The sequence below is a fragment of the Dipodomys spectabilis genome, unplaced genomic scaffold (genome assembly GCF_019054845.1).
Source record: "Dipodomys spectabilis isolate Male_0828 unplaced genomic scaffold, ASM1905484v1 ptg000201l, whole genome shotgun sequence".
NCBI classification, from domain to species: domain Eukaryota; kingdom Metazoa; phylum Chordata; class Mammalia; order Rodentia; family Heteromyidae; genus Dipodomys; species Dipodomys spectabilis.
The window spans coordinates 1,947,571-1,965,791 of record NW_024870878.1 but is presented as its reverse complement, the minus strand read 5'-3'; the positions used below and the strand labels follow the sequence as shown (position 1 = coordinate 1,965,791).

At 44.0% G+C, this 18,221-nt stretch overlaps 1 protein-coding gene across 1 annotated transcript in view; it reads left to right on the top strand.

Annotated features, from left to right (window-relative positions):
* Positions 1–205: 205 nt before the first annotated feature.
* The window catches only part of Glb1l3 (galactosidase beta 1 like 3), a 33,711-nt gene continuing 15,695 nt past the window's right edge, over positions 206–18,221 (top strand). Inside the window, exons 1-9 of the mRNA XM_042696192.1 lie at positions 206–291; positions 3,144–3,266; positions 3,397–3,609; positions 6,459–6,527; positions 7,084–7,179; positions 7,263–7,371; positions 11,669–11,761; positions 13,811–13,892; positions 14,741–14,805. Of these exons, the coding sequence (XP_042552126.1) occupies positions 257–291; positions 3,144–3,266; positions 3,397–3,609; positions 6,459–6,527; positions 7,084–7,179; positions 7,263–7,371; positions 11,669–11,761; positions 13,811–13,892; positions 14,741–14,805 (885 nt within the window). The 5' untranslated portion in view covers positions 206–256. The remainder of the gene's footprint in view (positions 292–3,143; positions 3,267–3,396; positions 3,610–6,458; positions 6,528–7,083; positions 7,180–7,262; positions 7,372–11,668; positions 11,762–13,810; positions 13,893–14,740; positions 14,806–18,221) is intronic.

Below are 18,221 nucleotides of genomic sequence, written 5' to 3'. Positions count from 1 at the left end.
GCCTGAGGGCTCTGTGCGGGGACCTGCTGCTGGACCGGGGACTGCAGAGCCAGCAGCCTCCCCTGGGCACAGCCCTGCAAGGTTGGCAGGGCCCAGGAGAAGCTGTGGCGGCTGTTTGCTGGGGGTGACATTTCCCTGCAGATTTCCACGTAGGCTGTAGAATCGAAGGCAGACAGCACTCAGGTTCATTCGTCCGGAGTCCTGGCCAGAGCACAGAGTCTGAGGCCGCCAGCGAGAGCAGGATCAGCGCAGCACCATGGTTCACTGGATGGGCTCCCTGTCCTATATCAGGTGATTCATCCTGCCTGCTTCTGGGCCTGCCCTGGGCCACAGCGTGGACTGCCCTTGCAGGCTGCCATTTCTCAAGCCTTCTTCTGCCCGCCGGACTCTTCCCCCCCGCCCCCCCCAATCATCACAGATGTGGGAGCTCATCCAAGAGACTCCTAGATCTCCCCTCATGTTCTGTGGCTCCGCATACCTTTGTGTGTGCCGGGTGTGTGTACTGGAGCACCTTCCTACTTCTCAACCTGCCTTTCCAGTGCTCCCCCATTTCCCTCCCAGCCTTTATTCCTGCAGATATGGCCCTGCTTAGGTTTTGCATCTTGATCCCTGGGCAAGATGGATGTGATCGAGGACCCTGTGGATGAGCGCCTCTCTCCTCCCCTCCTTTTTCTGGACTTCTTCCCCCCCCCCCCCCCCCCCCGCAGTGCCCAGTCTCTGCTTCTGTCTGTCCCCAGCTTCAGGTTCTCACGGGGGGAGGATATGGGACAGAGGTGGTGTTCAGGGGACCTGGGTGGAGCCAGGTGTAGCGCCCCTCCCTTTTTGTCGATCGTGGGCCTTGAACTCTGGGCCTGGGCACTGTCCCTCAGTTTTTCAGCTCAAGGCCAGCACTCTACCACTTGAGCCACAGCGCCACTTCCGGTTTTCTGGTGGTTAATTAATTGGAGAGCCTGGGCTGGTTTTGAACCACGATCCTCAGATCTCAGCCTCCTGAGTAGCTAGGATTTACAGGCGTGAGCCACCAGCGCCCAGCTGTAGCCCCTTTTATTTGTAGAGAAAACCTGCCTCTGATGAGCATCTACGGTGGCTTTAGAATGTTCTTTTCTTTTTCTTGGATTTTTAAAAATATTGTCAAAGTGATGTGCAGAGTGGTTTCAGTTACATAAGTAAGGTAATGAGTACATTTCTTGTCAACCTTATTACACCTTCTCTCAATTTTCTCCTACTTTCCCTCCCCTCCAAGTTGTACAGATCATTTTTTTAATTGTGAAAATACTGTACAGAGGGGTTACAATTACATGGGCAAGATAATGAGTACATTTCTTATCAAGCATTGAAGCATCCTCCTTTGTTTCCCCTTCCCATTCCTTCCCATCCTCCCCCCCCACCCCCGAACCCAATCCTCCCCCCCCAAAGTTGTGAAGTTTGTTTTTGACATAGTGACTTGTACATCTCATTGTTGCAATGGGTCCACCTGTATCCCTATTTAAACGATTTGTTTTTCCCCTTCCCCTCCACAAATTATACTGACATCAAATACAGTGAAAGCAAGGGTTATACTGTGGGGGAGAGACATACAAAGCAACAAAGAAATAATCTTATAAATGTGTTAGAAACAATGGCATGAAAGAAAAAAAACATTTGAATACATATCTTAGGATTCATTTCCCTAACATCACCTTATCTGACCTTTTCTGCTTGACTCAGACATATACTAGATATTGCAAATAAGGGAAACCATGGGACCTATGTTTCTTTGGGCCTGGCTTACTTCACTTAATATAATTTTTTCCAAGCCTTTCCATTTCCTAACAAATGGGGCAATGTCATTCTTTCTGATGGAGGCATAGAATTCCATTGTGTATCTATAACACATTTTCTTGATCCATTCATCTACTGAGGGGCATCTGGGCTAGTTCCATATCTTAGCTATAGTAAATAATGCTGCAATAAACATAGTTGTGCTGGTAGCTTTAGTGTGGTCTTGTTTGTAAACATTTGGGTAAATGCCCAAAAGTGGGATTGCTGGGTCATAGGGGAGCTCTATGTGGAGTCTTTTGAGGAACCTCCATACTACTTTCCAAAGTGGTTGAACAAGTTTACACTCCCACCAACAATGCAGTAAGGTTCCCTGCTTGTACAGATCATTTCTAACATATTGTCTTGTGCATGTCGCTGTTACTTTGGTTCCCCTCTTGTCCTTTGCCTCACCATTCTGTTGTTCCCCTTCCCTTCCCTAATTCAGATAAACATATATAGGATACCAGTGTACCAAAATCAAATACAGTAACCACAGAGGCTATACCATAGGGGGAAGAACATACAAAAGAAACAAAAAAAATCACATAGTACATTAAAAACAGCAACAACGGGGGCTGGGAAGGTGGCTCAATGGTAGAGCGCTTGCCTTGCATGCCTGAGGCCCTGGGTTCGATTCCTTAGTACCACATAAGCAAAAAGAAAAAAAGCCGGAAGTGGCGCTGTGGCTCAAGTGGTAGAGCACTAGCCTTGAGCTGAAGAGCTGAGGGACAGCGCCCAGGCCCAGAGTTCAGACCAGGACCCCCTCCTCCCCCGGCCCCCCAAAAAACTGAACAGCAACAACAAAGAAACACCTCTTGTGTCCATGTCTTGGAGTTCATTTCACTTAGCATCATCTTATATGGTCATATGTATGTAGCTATTGAGCTACTCTACTCATCTGCTAAGATTATCCTAGACGTATACTAATTATTGCAAATAAGGGGAACTATGGGATCTATGTTTCTTTGGGTCTGGCTTACATCACTTAATATGATTTTTTTCTAAGTCTTTCCATTTCCTTACAAATGGGTCAGTGTCATTCTTTCTGATGGAAGCATAAAATTCTGTTGTATATAGATACCACATTTTCTTGATCCATTCATCTACTGATGGTCATCTGTGTTGGTTCTATATCTTAGCTATGGGGAATAATGGTGAGATAAACATAGTTGTGCTGGTAACTTTAGTATGGCCTTGCCTGTGGTCATTTGGATAAATGCCCAGAAGTGGTATTGCTGGGTCATAGAAGAGCGCTACTAGAATGTTGGAAGAGCAGCTTTCTGGTCCTTACAGCTCCAGGAGACTGACGCATTTTCCTTGTCATTGTCCCTTTCTCTTTGTAGCCGGTGTCTCTCCTGGAAGAGAATCATGGCTGTGTTTTTCCTGCCACTTGCCTTATCAGGCCTTATTCCTCATATTCAATATGGAGAGTATATGTTGTCTAAAACAGGTCGGCCTCAGTCCAGGTTTGTGTGAATGGGGAAGGGGAGTTTTCCTGGAAATAATACCATGCCAGCTGCACAGGGCACATATGCCATGCTAATAGAAAGCAACCATCTCTAGAGTGTCTCCTCTCTTCTTCCCTCCCCCCTCCAGGTACAACTGGTCTCACCTGACTCCTCTCAAGCTGAAGAACAGATCTGTGGGTCTTGGCATTGCAAACACAGGTGGGAAAGCAGCACATTTCACCCTGGAAGGTCACAAGTTCCTGATTTTTGGGGGCTCCATCCACTACTTTCGGGTACCCAGGGAGTACTGGAGAGACCGCTTGCTGAAGCTGAAGGCCTGTGGCTTCAACACCCTCACCACGTGAGTACTGGCCTTTCAACCCCCACAGCCTGGCAACCTGCATCTCAGAGTAGCAGAGGCTCTGATTTTGCAGGTGTTATGAGGATGGACTTAGCTAATCAACTGTTGTCACCAGCAAGTATCTTGTATGCTTAAGTGTCCAGTCTTACATGGACATCATACTTAGTTTGCTCTGTGATTAGAACTTTGGATAAGGTAAATGGGAGAAATAGCAAGAGCTTAGGTGATTTCTTAGACACATTCTTATATACAAGTGGTAGCTGTCAGGTCCCTCAGGAGCAGAGTTAATACCATGTTGAAGTCATACTTAGAGATAAATATGAACACATATATAATTTATTTTCAGATATTTGAAAAAATATCTAGAAAGGAATCTTTCATTTCCTTCTTTTCTTTTGGTAACTTGGGTTTGAACTCAGGGCTTCAAACTTGTTAGTTATGTGCTCTGCCCCTTGAGCCATACCTCTAGCCCTTGGTTTTTGTTTTCCAGTCCTGGGACTTGAACTCTAGGCCTGGGCGCTTTCCCTGGGTTCCTTTTGCTCAAGGCTAGTACTCTACCACTTGAGCTACAGCACTCTGGTTTTTTTTTTTTTTTTTCTGTGATTAATTGGAGATAAGAGTCTCATGCACTCTCCTGCATGGATTGGCTTTGAACCACGATCCTTAGATCTCAACCTCTAAGTAGCTAGGATTATAGGTATGACCCACTGGCACCTGGCTCTAGCTTTCTCTTCCCCTTATTTTTAGTAGTAGAACCAATACAACCAAATCCTCTGGAAGACCTACTTGTTTTTACCTACCTTTAACTCTCCCTGAACTTGACCTTGACCTCGACCTCCTGTCCAGAGCTAGGTCCCTGAAGATACCTTATTGGCACAGCTTTGTCCAATGAAATGTTCACAAATTAGTTTGTGGATACAAGGGAAGCACAGTTATAATCTTTCACAAAGGCTTGACTTTTGACTTCTTGGTGATTTTCTTCTTGCCCAAGGAGGCTGTCACCTGGAGGGGAGAAGGTGGTCTGGCACAGTCTGAGATACCATCATCAATATTCTTCATAATTGCAGCTTTTCATCTGGAATGACTTCTGGCCATTTATAAACCCTCAGTAGGCCTATCACAAACATACTCAGATTTGTGTGTATGTGTGTGTGTGTGTGTGTGTGTGTGTGTGTGTGTGTGTGTGTGTGTGTGTATGTGTGTGTGTGCCAGTCCTGGGGCTTGAACTCAGAGCCTGAGCCTGTCCTTAAGTTTGTTTTGTTCAAAACTAATGCTTTACCACTTGATCCACAGCTCCACTTCCAAGTTTTTGGTGATTTATTGGAGATAAGAGTCTCATAGTCTTTTCTGCTCAAGCTGATTTTGAATGAGGATTTTCAGATCTTAGCCTTCTGAGTAGCAAGGCTAACAAGCATGAGCCACTGGTGCCAGACTATATACCAACTTTAAACACATATGCATGCAAGGATTTGCATCAAGTTCACTAAGGAAACAAAGAAAAGTTTAAGCACTCATAGGGAATGAACACTGCTGGGGATGTGGGGATTTACACATAGATGGGTTCTCTGTCCAGCTCTGCTGCCAGCTGACCACACCGCAAGCCTAGGTAAGTGGGCAGGTTGTCTTACAAGGTTGTGTTGATGATCACAGGGGAGAAGCTCTTCATCTTATTTTATGCCTATCCCAATATTTGACATGGATATGGCCTTGGTAATGGCTACAAAAAGAAAAGAATCTTCTTTTAGCCAAACAGAATTAAAATATTTGAGCACTGTCTGGCACTAGTGACTCATGCCTGTAATTTTAGCTATCCAAGAAGCTGAGTTCTGAGGATCACAGTTTGAAGCCAGCCAGGGAAGTCCATAAAACTTTTATTTTCAATTAATCACCAGAAAGCTGAAAGTGGCTCAGGTGGTAGAGAATCAACTTTAAGCAAAAAAAAAAAAAAAAGAAAAAAGAAAAGGTAAGAGACAGAACCTAAGCCCTGAGTTCAAGATCAAGTACCAAACCAAAGAAAAAAATATGTGAGCACAAACTTACCATGATTACACATGAAACTAGACAACAGAACCATTGACTATGTCATTTTTCTAGCTGCAGACTTTGTTTAGAGAATGAGTACTACACGAAATGTTTACTATTGTTGTAAAGCCTCATAAAAATCCTCTTCAAGGACATTTTATGATATGAGTACATTTTTCTGCCTTCCCCCTTTTGTGCACTGGGATTTGATTGTGCTTGGTAAGCAGATACTCTACCATTTGCACCATTCCTCCAGCCCATTTTCCCTTTAGACTTTTTTTCAGGTAAGATCTTAGGTGTTGGCTCAGGCCTGGACTTATGCTGTGATCTACCTGACTATACTTCCCTTGTAGCTGGGATCACAGGCATATGCTACCATGCCCAGCCTTTTATGGGAGACTCACTATTTTTCTTCAAGGCTGGCCTCAATCCTTTATACTCCTGATCTCTGCTGCTCAAAAACCTGGGGTTACAGACCTGAGCCATCACACTTAGTCTCTCTCTCTCTCTCTCTCTTTCCTTCTCCCTCTGTCTCTGCCTTTCTCTCAGAGTCTTACTATATAGTCTAGTTCGACCTTTGACTCTCCATCCTTCTGCATCAGTGTCTGAGTTCTAGGATTAGAAGTAGGCTTTTATCTGCTTCTTGATAAGATTTACATTTAAATTTTTTTTATTATAAAGGTGAGGTACAGAAGGGTTACAGTTACAGGTGAACCATGTCACCCCTTTCATAATTGCAACCTGGAGCTACCACAGGCTTGACTTAGGCTTGGGCATGACAATATGTTGGAGGGAGAAAGGTGTTGTACTTCTCTGCTCTCTTCCAGCTACATCCCATGGAACCTTCATGAGCCGGAAAGAGGCAAATTCGACTTCTCAGGGAACCTGGACCTGGAGTATGTGGCCTTGCTGCTTCTGTGACATGATGTGGGGTGAGGGGACTGGAGGTGGTGGGGTTGATGAGAAGTCCTAGGGCTGTCTCAGCGCAGCTTGAGAACTAGGAGTTAGAGACTTCTCAAGATGCTGAGAGGTTCTGCCTCCAGCCCCTGGATGCTCCCCAGCTATGACCTGTGATCACCCAAGGACCTGGGCCTGCAGCTACCAGCTCTTCATTGCAGCCCAAGATACCTGGTACCTGAGCAGGAGTAGGGGCTGTTTTGGGGGGGGCAGCAGGTATGTTGGGGAGCACAGACCCTCTGTACCTTATCTGACGCCTTCCTGTTCAGACTCATGTGCTGAGAACCAGTGCAAACCCAGTTCTCAAGGCCTCAGGGCTCCAACTGGTGGCAAGTGCCAGGTTGCCTTGCTGTGCTGTGCTGGGTCTGAGCCTCTCTCCCATGGATTTCCCTGGTTGAGAAGAAGGGGAGGGAGGAGACTGTGGCTGCTGCAAGCTCCTCCCACAGAGCCTCCCCACTGGACCATCCTCAGAGGAGCTGGCTTGGTTCTCCCCAGGGCCTTTGTCCTGATGGCTGCAGAGATTGGGCTGTGGGTGATTCTGCGACCAGGCCCCTACATCTGCAGTGAGATCGACCTCGGGGGCTTGCCCAGGTGAGCGGGACAGACCCCCAGCTGGTCAGACCCACCATCTTCCCTCCTGCCTCACACACTGATGTGTCTCTTCTCATCCCCAGCTGGCTTCTACAAAACCCCAATTTGCAGTTGAGAACCACAAACAAGGACTTTGTCCGAGCAGTTGATACATATTTCAATCACCTCATCCCCAGGATGGTCCCTCTTCAGGTAAAAACCCAGTTACTTTTCCTTCTTCCATTTGATTTGGGAGAAAGTTTGTTCTGGCCCAATTAGGGATGGCTAGTCTCTAGGAGACATGAAGCTGACTTCTTATTAACTTTGAACCCTAGATCCTCAACTTAAGCATAGAAGCCTTGACTCGAGTGTCTTGTGGCTTTCCTTGTAGAAAAGTCTACATCAAGTCAGGTGGCTTACACCCATAATCTTTAGCTATTCAGGAGGCTGAGAGATGGAGGATGACAATTTGAAGCCAGCTGTGGTGGAAAAGCCTGAGAATCTTCATTTCCAAATAACCAGCAAAATGCCATACTGGGGAAATTGTTCAAGTGGTACTAGCTATGAAACAAGAAAGTTGAGTGTGCTAGGTGCTGGTGACTCACACCTGTAATCCTAGCTACTCAGAAGGCTGAGATCTAAGGACTGCAGCTCAAAGCCAGGCCAGGCAATAAAGTCCATGGCACTCCTATCTCTAATTAACCACCAGAAAACCAGAAGTGGTGGCTGTGGCTCAAAGTGTGTTCAAGAGTGCTACTCTTGAACAAAAAGAGCTCAGGGGCAGTGCCCATGCTCTGAGTTTAAGCCCCACAACTGCCAAAAAAAAAAAAAGCTGAATGTGTGAGGCCCTGAGATAAAAAATCCCAGTATACACATACATATAAAAAAGATATTTTAAAGACCCATAATATACAAGACAGTACCCACACCAAAAAGATGGTGATTGCTGGTGTGTAACTAATATTTATCCAGCATAATTATCTGTATACACAATTTCTACTCTTAAATTATCTGTCAATACAAGCACTTGGTTAAAAAAAAACTCTGAAGGTACAAATAATTTTATGGTAAAATAACACTCTTCTTCTCTCAACTATACTGAGGCCATTTACATAGTGTGTATAGGGAACAATCAGTTTTGTTGCACTTTTGTGTATCTTTTCAGAGATTTTCACCACTGGGTGAAGATAATTATATTCACATATGGTGTGTATGTATATAATTTTAATATGAAATATAGAATCCTCAGTGGACATTTTCTTTTATCGTTTGAGAAAATACTTTTTGAAACCTGTCACTATTTTTAACAGCCACATAGTAATCCATAACAGAATATATCAGTTTATTTAACTTGTGCCCTATTCATGGACTTTAGGCTTTTCTGTTTGTGCTGTAATGCATCACAAGGTGCATGTGTCATTTTCTAATCTGTGAGTAAAGTTGCAATTGCTTGCCCTGTAGTTTGATTTAGTCCCCCAAAGGGAAAAGCAAGCCATTATTATCCTTCCCTTTGTGGAGAACCTGAATCTGATGCACCAGGCAAGAAGTTCCCTTTATTTTCAGAATGTCAAGCCATAGATGACAGAGTAGTCCCTGGCAAAAAAGAAAAAAATAAAAAAGGAAGAATGTATTATGCCACACAAACTGCAAGAAACCAATTGTTTGGTTTCTGTGATATTTATTGATTTGATAAAAAATATAAATGTGAGTTAACATTCAAGAGAAAATCTTGCCTGAGAAGCAATAAAATTAGGAATACTACAATAGTGTTTTTAGACATTTCATTCTTCTGGTTAAGAGAAGATATAGACCAATAATGAAACAATTGTCCTCTTTATTTTATTTTATTTTTTGCTGGTCATGTGGCTTGAACTCTGGGCCTGGGCACTGTCCCTCAGCTCTTCAGCTCAAGGCTAGTGCTCTACCACTTGAGCCACCACTTCCAGCTTTTTCTGCTTATGTGGTGCTGAGGAATCGAACCCAGGGCCTCAGGCATGCAAGGCAAGCGCTCTACCACTGAGCCACCTTCCCAGCCCGTGTTCTCTTTTCTTTATTTAATAATATTTATAATTTTTTAGATCGTTTAAAAATTATTTATTTTTGGTTATCTTCAAGTTGTTGTACAAAGGGATTTCAGTTCGACTTGTTAGTTAATTGGAGCTTGAACTCAGGGCATTGAGCTCTCTCTTGACTTTTCCACTCAAGACTGTCTACCACTTGAGCCACACCTCCACTTCCAGCTTTTTGCTGTCTAACTGGAGATAAAAGTCTCATGATCTATTTTTCCCAGGCTGACTCTGAAGCATGACTCCCAGATTTCAGCCTCTGGAGTATTTAGGATTACAGATGTAAGTCACCAGTGCATGGCTCATTTTCTATTTTTTTTTGGGGGGGGGTCTGGTCATGGGGCCTGAACTCTGGGCCTGGGCGCTGTCCCTCAGCTCTTCAGCTCAAGGCTAGCGCTCTACCACTTGAACCACAGCGCCACTTCGGCTTTTTTCTTTTTGCTTATGTGGTGCTGAGGAATCGAACCCAGGGCCTCAGGCATGCAAGGCAAGCGCTCTACCACTGAACCACTTTCCCAGCCCCTCATTTTCTATGTTTTATTTGTGTGTATTACTCATTTTAGTCAGTATCATCCTTTTGTCATTCTTCCCTCCTCCCCACTCTCAATCCCATCCACCTTCTCCAATTTCCTAGTTCCATTTTGACATGCTTATATTGAGCATCATAACTACATTTTCCCATCTTCACTCTCTTCATTCATCTACATTCATCTACACCTCTCCCCTTGGCTTCACCTCCCCATGACCAACATCTCAAGTTCCAGATTCTTGGTGTCCAGTCTGGTAGTCTGTAAGTTATTTAAAGACGTTACATCATTGGAATTCTCCCCTGCACTACCATCCTTTAGTTAATATGACTGTGTATATTTGCAGATGACCTTGAATATGTTTGTGTATGTATCAAAATATTTGTGTGTATTTGGTGAGTGATTGGTGAGCAACAAGCTCTCTATAGTTGTTTCCAGGCATGGCCTCTGCCATGTGGAGCTTCCCACCCAACAAAAAATGTCATACAATGTCACCACAACATACATAGTCAAGTCTACTGTGGAGCAGGCAAACGATTCCTCCACAGACAAGGGCAGCCTAAACAAGGTCTTGCTGGGACAAGAAGCTTTAAGACATGTTTTCCAGAGAAAGTGACATTTAAATATTAGTGACCTGAAGGGTCACTGGCATTAGTCAGGCCAAGACAATGATCTTAAGACCCCTTGATATTGTCATCAAGCAACAGATGACAAAGAGAGAAAGAGGCACATAAAGATCTGCAAGCTGCCCGGATAAGTAGGGCACCTATAGGAAGGAACGAGGCAAAGGTGGTCTGTGAGAGACCCCTAGACACACTCACTTTCCCTTGTTCCCTGGGAGCAGCATCCTGTGTCCACAAGAGACTATTGGCTATGGTTGCTGCTTACTTCATATGCAACAGGGATATGGTGGTGCTTTACATAGGGAATGAACAGCAGATGTTTGCTCCTGACGCTTCTACGTGGTCCTAGGGTGGAGTGGCTCAAGAAACAGCATGTGTGTTCCTGAGTATCAAAGGACATTTAGAGTTCTTAGTGTGTTCGAAGTAGTCCAGGGATGGTATTTAGGTGGCATGACCAGGTAGTAGAAAAGTTGTGTGGAGGAGGGAGCTAGAAATGAGAAAGAAGAGAACGTAGAGCTTGGCACTGGTAGTTCACGCCTGTAATCCTAGCCACTCAAGAGGCTGATATCTGATGATTGTGGTTCAAAGCCAGCCCAGGCAGGAAAGCCTGTAAGACTTTTATCTCCAAAGAACTACCAGAAAACTGGAAGTGGCGCTGAGGCTCAAAGTGGTAGAACACTAGCCTTGAGCGAAAAAACTCAAGGACAGCACCAAGTCCCCTAAGGACTGACAAAAAAAAAAGGTAAGGGGGGAGAAGAGACCATAGTGTGTATGTCTGGAAACATCCTAAAGAGCTGAAAGCTAGAGAACTGGCCAGAGGGGCCATCCCTCCCTGATCCCCCCAATCCTCATCTCTGTACGTCCTGAATGGACTTCCATGGTGATGGAAGAGGTCAGTCTGTTTGGAAGGCAAGGTGGGCAGTTTCTCAGGCAGGGAGAGGCAGGTGTGGCTAAGCCATAATTCCTAAATAGATGGTGGAGGGCAGCAGGAAGCCCCACCATAGGAAGCCTTACCTTAGACAGGTGGACCAGCTAGATATGGAAGCAGGTGAGTTTGTAAGCTTGAGAGCTCATTGCTCATTTGGTCTGAGACACAAGAACTAGGCTGGCCTTGAATCTACAAGATCTGGAGAAAGTGACTCTTAGAGGTGCTCTAGTGCCAGACAATGTCAGAAGGTGTCAGTCCCCAAGAGATGTTGGAGGATGGGCAGCACATCCACTGGATATTTTCAGCTTGAACCCAGACTCCAGCCTTCCCAACCCCCCGTATCAGCCTCACATGCTTGTTTCTCAGTATCACCAGGGTGGCCCTGTCATCGCTGTGCAAGTGGAAAATGAATACGGCTCCTTTAATAAGGACAAGAGCTACATGGCGTATCTCAAGGAGGTAAGATCTCTTGGATTTGGCTCCATATCCCCATCCTTCCTTCCTCAGTTCTCCCCCCAGCTCACATGCTCACTGCACATGTGACAGAGCTGGGATCTGTGTATTATGAACATCATAAGGTCAAGTTCACCTTCTCTGAATTTCCATACAGTCAGGCCAATCAGGATACACTTACACTTAGGAGACCAGTTGTGGTATTAGAAAAGCACCCCTCCTGCGGCCATCTTTGCAACCTATTTAACAGCTGGAAGTTGGGACCTTTAGCCAAAGTAAACAATGTATCAGGAGCTTGCTGACTCCTATATTGTCTCCAATCTCCATTGGACCTTGGCTTCAGGATGGTAAGCAGGAAGCCAGCTCTATGTTCGGACCCAAGCCAACCAGACTCAGCCCTAAGGACTTGGCTCTGCCCACACTGTCTTGGGCAAGTGGCCTGGAATGAATGGGTAGGCCCTACCAACCCAGCAATGAGAGGGAGGAAAGCAGGCTGGCCAGTGCTGTACTGACACTGGCCCTTGGCTGTGCCTCGTGAAGTTCAACAGGGGCCAGGAACAATTCCCTACTGACTGTCTCAGGCTGGCATGGCCACCCCAGCCACTGTCATCCAGCTTGTATTGCTTCCTCTTGATTTAAAGTTTTGCCACTTTATTCCACTCCCAAACCCAGGAATGGCTCCATGTGTATGAGGCATCCAAGGTGTACTCTGGCTCCAGCCACCAGCGCTTCCTGGGATCTTAGCAAATGTGATTTTTCCAGTTGGGCACAGTGGCAGGCTTCCTTGTTTCCTTGCTGATGTAGGACAGAGGCTTTGTGGCTGACCTCTGCTTGTTCTTAGGATCTTGTAGGCTTGGCCTCTCCTTTCAAACACAAAGTGACATCCAAGTCTTCTTTCTCTCTCTGCCTGTGACTTAGATTCTCCCTCAGCTGTTTCTGGATAATATGACGTTAGAGGCTTTGGTCCATCTCTGGAAACATACCTAGCTGACACTGTGGTGGCAATTTCCCCAGTGTCCTGCATTCCAGGTAATAGACTCTAGATTTAAACCTTTCTGTCCTAGACAGGTTTCCTATTGCTACACCTTAGCTATATGCTATAGCTATATGCATGTGCTATGTGCTATATGAATAGTATGCTATATGCATGTGTGAAAATTTTGTGAAACCCATTATGCTGAATAATATGCACTAATAAAACTTAGAAGCTAGTTGCCAGTGGCTCATGCTTGTAATCCTAGCTACTCAGGAGGTTGACATCTGAGGATCATGGTTCAAAGCTAGCCTGGGCGGGAAAGTCTGTGATACTCTTATCTCCAATTAGCCACCAGAAAACCAAAAGTGGCGCTGTGGCTCAAGTGGTAGAGTGCTTGCCTTGAGCTGAAGAGCTCAGGGACAGCGCCCAGGCCCAGAGTTTGCTCAGGCCCAGAGTTCAAGCTCCATGGTGGACGAAAAAAAAAAAAAAAACATAGAAAATGAGCCAGGCACCAGTTGCAAGCCTAGCTATCCTGAACACTAAGATCTAGGAGTTACGGTTTAAAGTCAACCTGGGCATAATAGATCATGAAATTTTTTTTTAATGTCCAATTAACCAGCAAAAAGCTGTACATGGAGGTGTGGCTCAGGTGCTAGAGAGTCTTGAGCGGAAAAGCCAAGAGAGAGGCTGATGCTGAGTTCAAGCCTTAGTACTGGTGTACACTCACACACACACATGCACACACACAGAAAATAAAAAGACAAAATAATAGAGAATACCTTAGACAACCAACTTATAAGCAGAAAAGGTTGATTTTGGCTCATAGTGTTGGAGATTTCATTGCATCACTTCTTAGCCTCTTAAATAGTTCTCCACCACTGGTTAGTGTCAAGTTGAGGACTAGGACTTTATCACATGGATCATGGACCTTTGGGGAAACATTCCTGGTTCAAATGACTGTTTTCTGTAGCTCACATCTCTCCATTGGAACCCAACTGTCTTTGTTGCCTTACTTCCGTATCTTCTCCTTCCCCAGAGAACAAGGAAAGTGGGTTTACTTTGTGCAATTTTCCCAACAGGCCCTGTTGGAAAGAGGGATTGTAGAGCTGCTCCTGACCTCGGATAGTGAGGACAAAGTTGTTAATGGCTCCATCCAAGGAGGTATTGGTTTACAGTTGTTTCAAGGGAGAATTGAGGCTCTTAACCAATGGATCTCTGAATATCTGAATATCTTTCCCCTGTCCATTGAGAAGGACCCCAGATATTTGACATTACAGATGATGATGCTTACCATCAAAGCTCAGAATTCACATTTGTTTTTCAGAAGGCTGGGTTGCTGCTAGGTGTAGCTCAGGAGCCTGCTCTCTTACCATTGTGGCGACTTATAGGCAGAGCCACAGTTCTGGTTCTGACTCCCTTAGGTTCTGTGTAGATACTAGATTGTAAAAACAGGACAATTCAGAACAGAATGATAAGGAGATACAAGAGAAATGATTAGGCAGGTGCTCTATCATTTACTCATCTCCCCCTCATTTTTGCTCTGTAATTTTTTTAAAAGATCACTCACTTTTTGTTCTGGCTATCCTGGACCTTGATCCTTCTACTTAGACTTCCTACTGTAGGTAGTATGATAGGAGCACACTACTATGCCCAGTTTTTTCTCTTGTGGCCTTTTAAAAACCTAAGCTGGCCTACAATTACAAATCCTTCCAATATCAGCCTCCTATATAGCAAAGATGACAGACATATCATAGTACTTAGCTATTGGTTAAGATAGTGTCCTGTGAATGTTTTGCCTAGGTTAGTGTCTTGTGAATGTTTTGCCTAGGCTAAACTCAAACTGTGATTCTCCTAATTGTCTGCCTTCCAGGTAGTTAGGATTACAGGAATGAGTCATTGTCCCTGTCTGAAGTGGGTGAGTTTGACTGTCCTTGTCAGGAAAGATGAGAGTCCTTACAGATGGCCAGTCAGATATTCCTTGCAAAGAGGCCTCTCTATTCCCTCCACAGAACTGGCCGCTGTCAATCTGAGATTCCTTAGGAAGAATTCCTTTCTTCAGCTTCACCAACTACAGGTAAGATATCTCAGTGATGAAGAGCATTGGCTGTTCTCTCCTCATGACCTTTTTACCTTCTTACTATCTGATGCTCAGTGAATGAAGTTTAACAAGAAGACTTACAAGAGTAACACTTTTGGGCTGGGACATGACTCACAGTGATCTGGGAAGTCTGTTTGCCTCTTTACGTGGACCACGAGGAGGATCCTACTTCACCACCTCTGTTCACAGATCATGTCATGGGATGACTGTCGGAAGGGTGAGAGGGGCTTATGTCAGGCCCCTACACTGAGGTTCTGCTTTCTTTCTGTGTAGGGACATAGCTGGGAAATGAGCTCTCCTTGGTACCTACAGAGGATTTGTCCTCTTTGGTGGGGCCAGCCCCCTCCAGCTAGGCTGTGCAGATTATGGGAACATGTGAGTTTTGAGTGTCAGTTTGCGTCGCAGATATGTACTGAGTTGGCTGACTCAGTTTTCTCTTAGTGGGTGACTGTCTGATGGACCAGTCTCAGCCTCTAGGAAGTTCATCCTTTTCACATACAACCACTAGGAGGTGCTCTTCAAGGACAGCAAGATGGTGGTCACTTGCTTAACAAGCTTTCCTGGTTCACCTTGTGCTAGGATCCCAGGTGTCTGTAGACCTGCCCTAACAGGATCCTTATTTTCATTTCTATCTCTAGCTCATATTTCACTGTCTGGAGGGAGAAGACTTTCCTTCCAATTCTGCCATGGGTGATATAGTTTGTCCAGCCCTTCCCACAGAGAAGCCAGGAGTTTTTCAGGCCTATCCCCTCCCTTACATTAATTAGCTGTAATTTGTGTGTGTGTGTGTGTGCTAGTACTGGGGCTTGAACTCATGGCCTGGGTACTGAACCTGAGCTTTTCTGTTCAAGGCTAGTGCTCTGCCACATGAGCTACAGATCTGTTTCCAGCTTTTTGGTGGTTAATTGGAGGTTAAGAGTCTCATGGACTTTTCTGTCTGGGCAGGCTTTAAACCTTGATCCTTAGATCTCATGATCCTGAATAGCTAGCATTACAGATGAGCGCCACCGGCACCTGGCTACCAGCTAATTAATCTTGTACCCTTTCTCAACAATCCCTATACAGTTTGCGTCTTATCGAAAGATACTGGCTCTGTAGGAGGAAGACCTCTGGTATTCCATAAGTCCTCATTGCCTATCTGTCTGTCTCTCTTATTCTTTCTCTTCCTTCTTTTCTTTTTCATTTCTGGAGGCATGTTTTATATATCTTATTCTGTCATTCTGTCATTCTTTGCATATGGTTTATGCACACTTGAGAATAATGTATATGTTGTTATTGCTTATATGTTTTCATTATGTCATTTTGATCAATGGTATTATAGAAGTCATTTCTACCATTACTGATTTTCTTTCTCTACTTGTCCAATCAGATATTATAAAAGGTGTTTTGGTATTATAAATTTCTTTATGATTATAGGTTTGTTTATCCTTATTGTTCTCATGCATTTTGAAAGTCTATTTTAGGTACACATTTAGGATTGTCTTACTTTATTGGAAGTTGACTGATATTTTATGCTTGTGCAATTTTTCTCCTACTCACTCTGAATTCTAGGATATATGATGTAGCCACTTCTGGCTTCTGCATACCCATGTATGCTTTTTTTTCATAATAGCAAAGCTGTGGAAAAACCTGAGGTATCCAACAACAGATGAACGGATAAAGAAAAGATAGGGCATATATACCACAGAATATTACTAAATTTAAAGAAAAATGAAATTATATCATTTGCAAAAATTGAAGAAACTGGAGGTTGTCATGTTGAGTGAGATAAGCCAAGCCCCAAAGGCTAATATTACATGCTTTCATTCAATTGTAGACTCTATATCTAAAAGACATACATATTCACATACATATATGTATGTATACTCATATGTACACATATGTACATGCATATGGCATGTTTATCAGTATAGGATTGTTTGAGGGATGAGAGGAAAGGGGCAGAAGGAAAGGGAATAATGGAGGGTAAATAATATTGAGGTACATTGGATCTAACCATAGTGAGATCTCTTAGTACAACTTGTATACACAAACAGAAATGACAAGAAAGTAAAACGCTCTGTTGGGGAACAAGTATGAGCAGAAACAGGAGGGCAAATGGAGAGGGTAAATGGAGTAAATATGATTGATGTACTTTGTACGAGAACAGAACAATAAAATTTGTTGAAATTGTTCTAGGAAGGGGGATGAGAGAGAGTGATAGAGGAGGTAAGATCTATGGGATGCATTATATGCTTGTGAATATCATAACAAAATCCCCCTTACATGACTAATGTATGATAATACCAGATCTTTTTTAACTGGGGCTTGAACTCAGGGCTTCAGTGCTGTCCCTCAGCTTTTTTCTCAAGGTTAGCACTTTACTACACCTTCACTTTTAGCTTTTTGATAGTTAATTGGAGAAAAGAGTCTCACAGACCTTCTTTCCTGAGCCAACTTTGAACCCCAATCCTCAGATCTCATCCTCCTGAGTAACTAGGATTACAAGTGTGAGCCACCAGCAATGGGCTATGTAAGATCTTAGTAAAAAGAAACCCCTATATTTTCAGGTAAGCATTAGTTCAGAAGTTTTTGGAAATGTCTTCTTTTGGTATACTTTTTTGAAGTTTTAGACAATAAGTCATTTATAATCACAACACAGGTCAGCATAGTACAGTATGCTGAGGAGCATGGGTTCCGGAGCGAGGCTGGCAAATTCAATCCCAACTCAAGCACTTCTGAGATGAGTGAAGCTGGACAGAGTACCTAATGTCAAGTTCCTCATTTGTAATCTGGGATGGAGAATGTCTCCCACTGGGGTTGTTATACAGGATCAATTAAATAAAGTGCTTCTCAGGGCCTAGCACTGATAAAATTTCAGTAATTGTTAGTCAATTTAGTTGGTCAGTAATTATTTATGGAAATAAAAGGTACAAGCCGGGAGCCAGTGGCTAATGCCTGTAATCTTAACTACTCAGAAGGCTGAGACCTGAGGATCGTGGTTCAAAGCCAGCCTGGGCAGGAAAGTACGTGAAACTCTTATCTCCAATAAACCACCAGAAAACCAGAAGTGGTGCTGTAGCTCAAAGTGGTAGAGTGCTTGCCTTGAGCTGAAGAGCTGAGAGACAGCACTGAGGCCCAGAGTTCCAGCCCCATGACCGACAAAAATAAATAAATAAATAAATAAATGGTACAATCCCTTTCTGAATTCCTATATACTAAATTATTAGCAAAAATATGTATAATAAGAATTGTGAGAAACACAAGATACTAGAAGTAAAGACATGAGTAGGAACAATTACAATGGATACTTCTACACAGATAAGTAGGAACAAAGTGCAATACAGACATAAAGAAAACGAATAGTGCAGTGAATACCCAGTGTAACTGCCAATAGGGAGGCTCAATCCTGG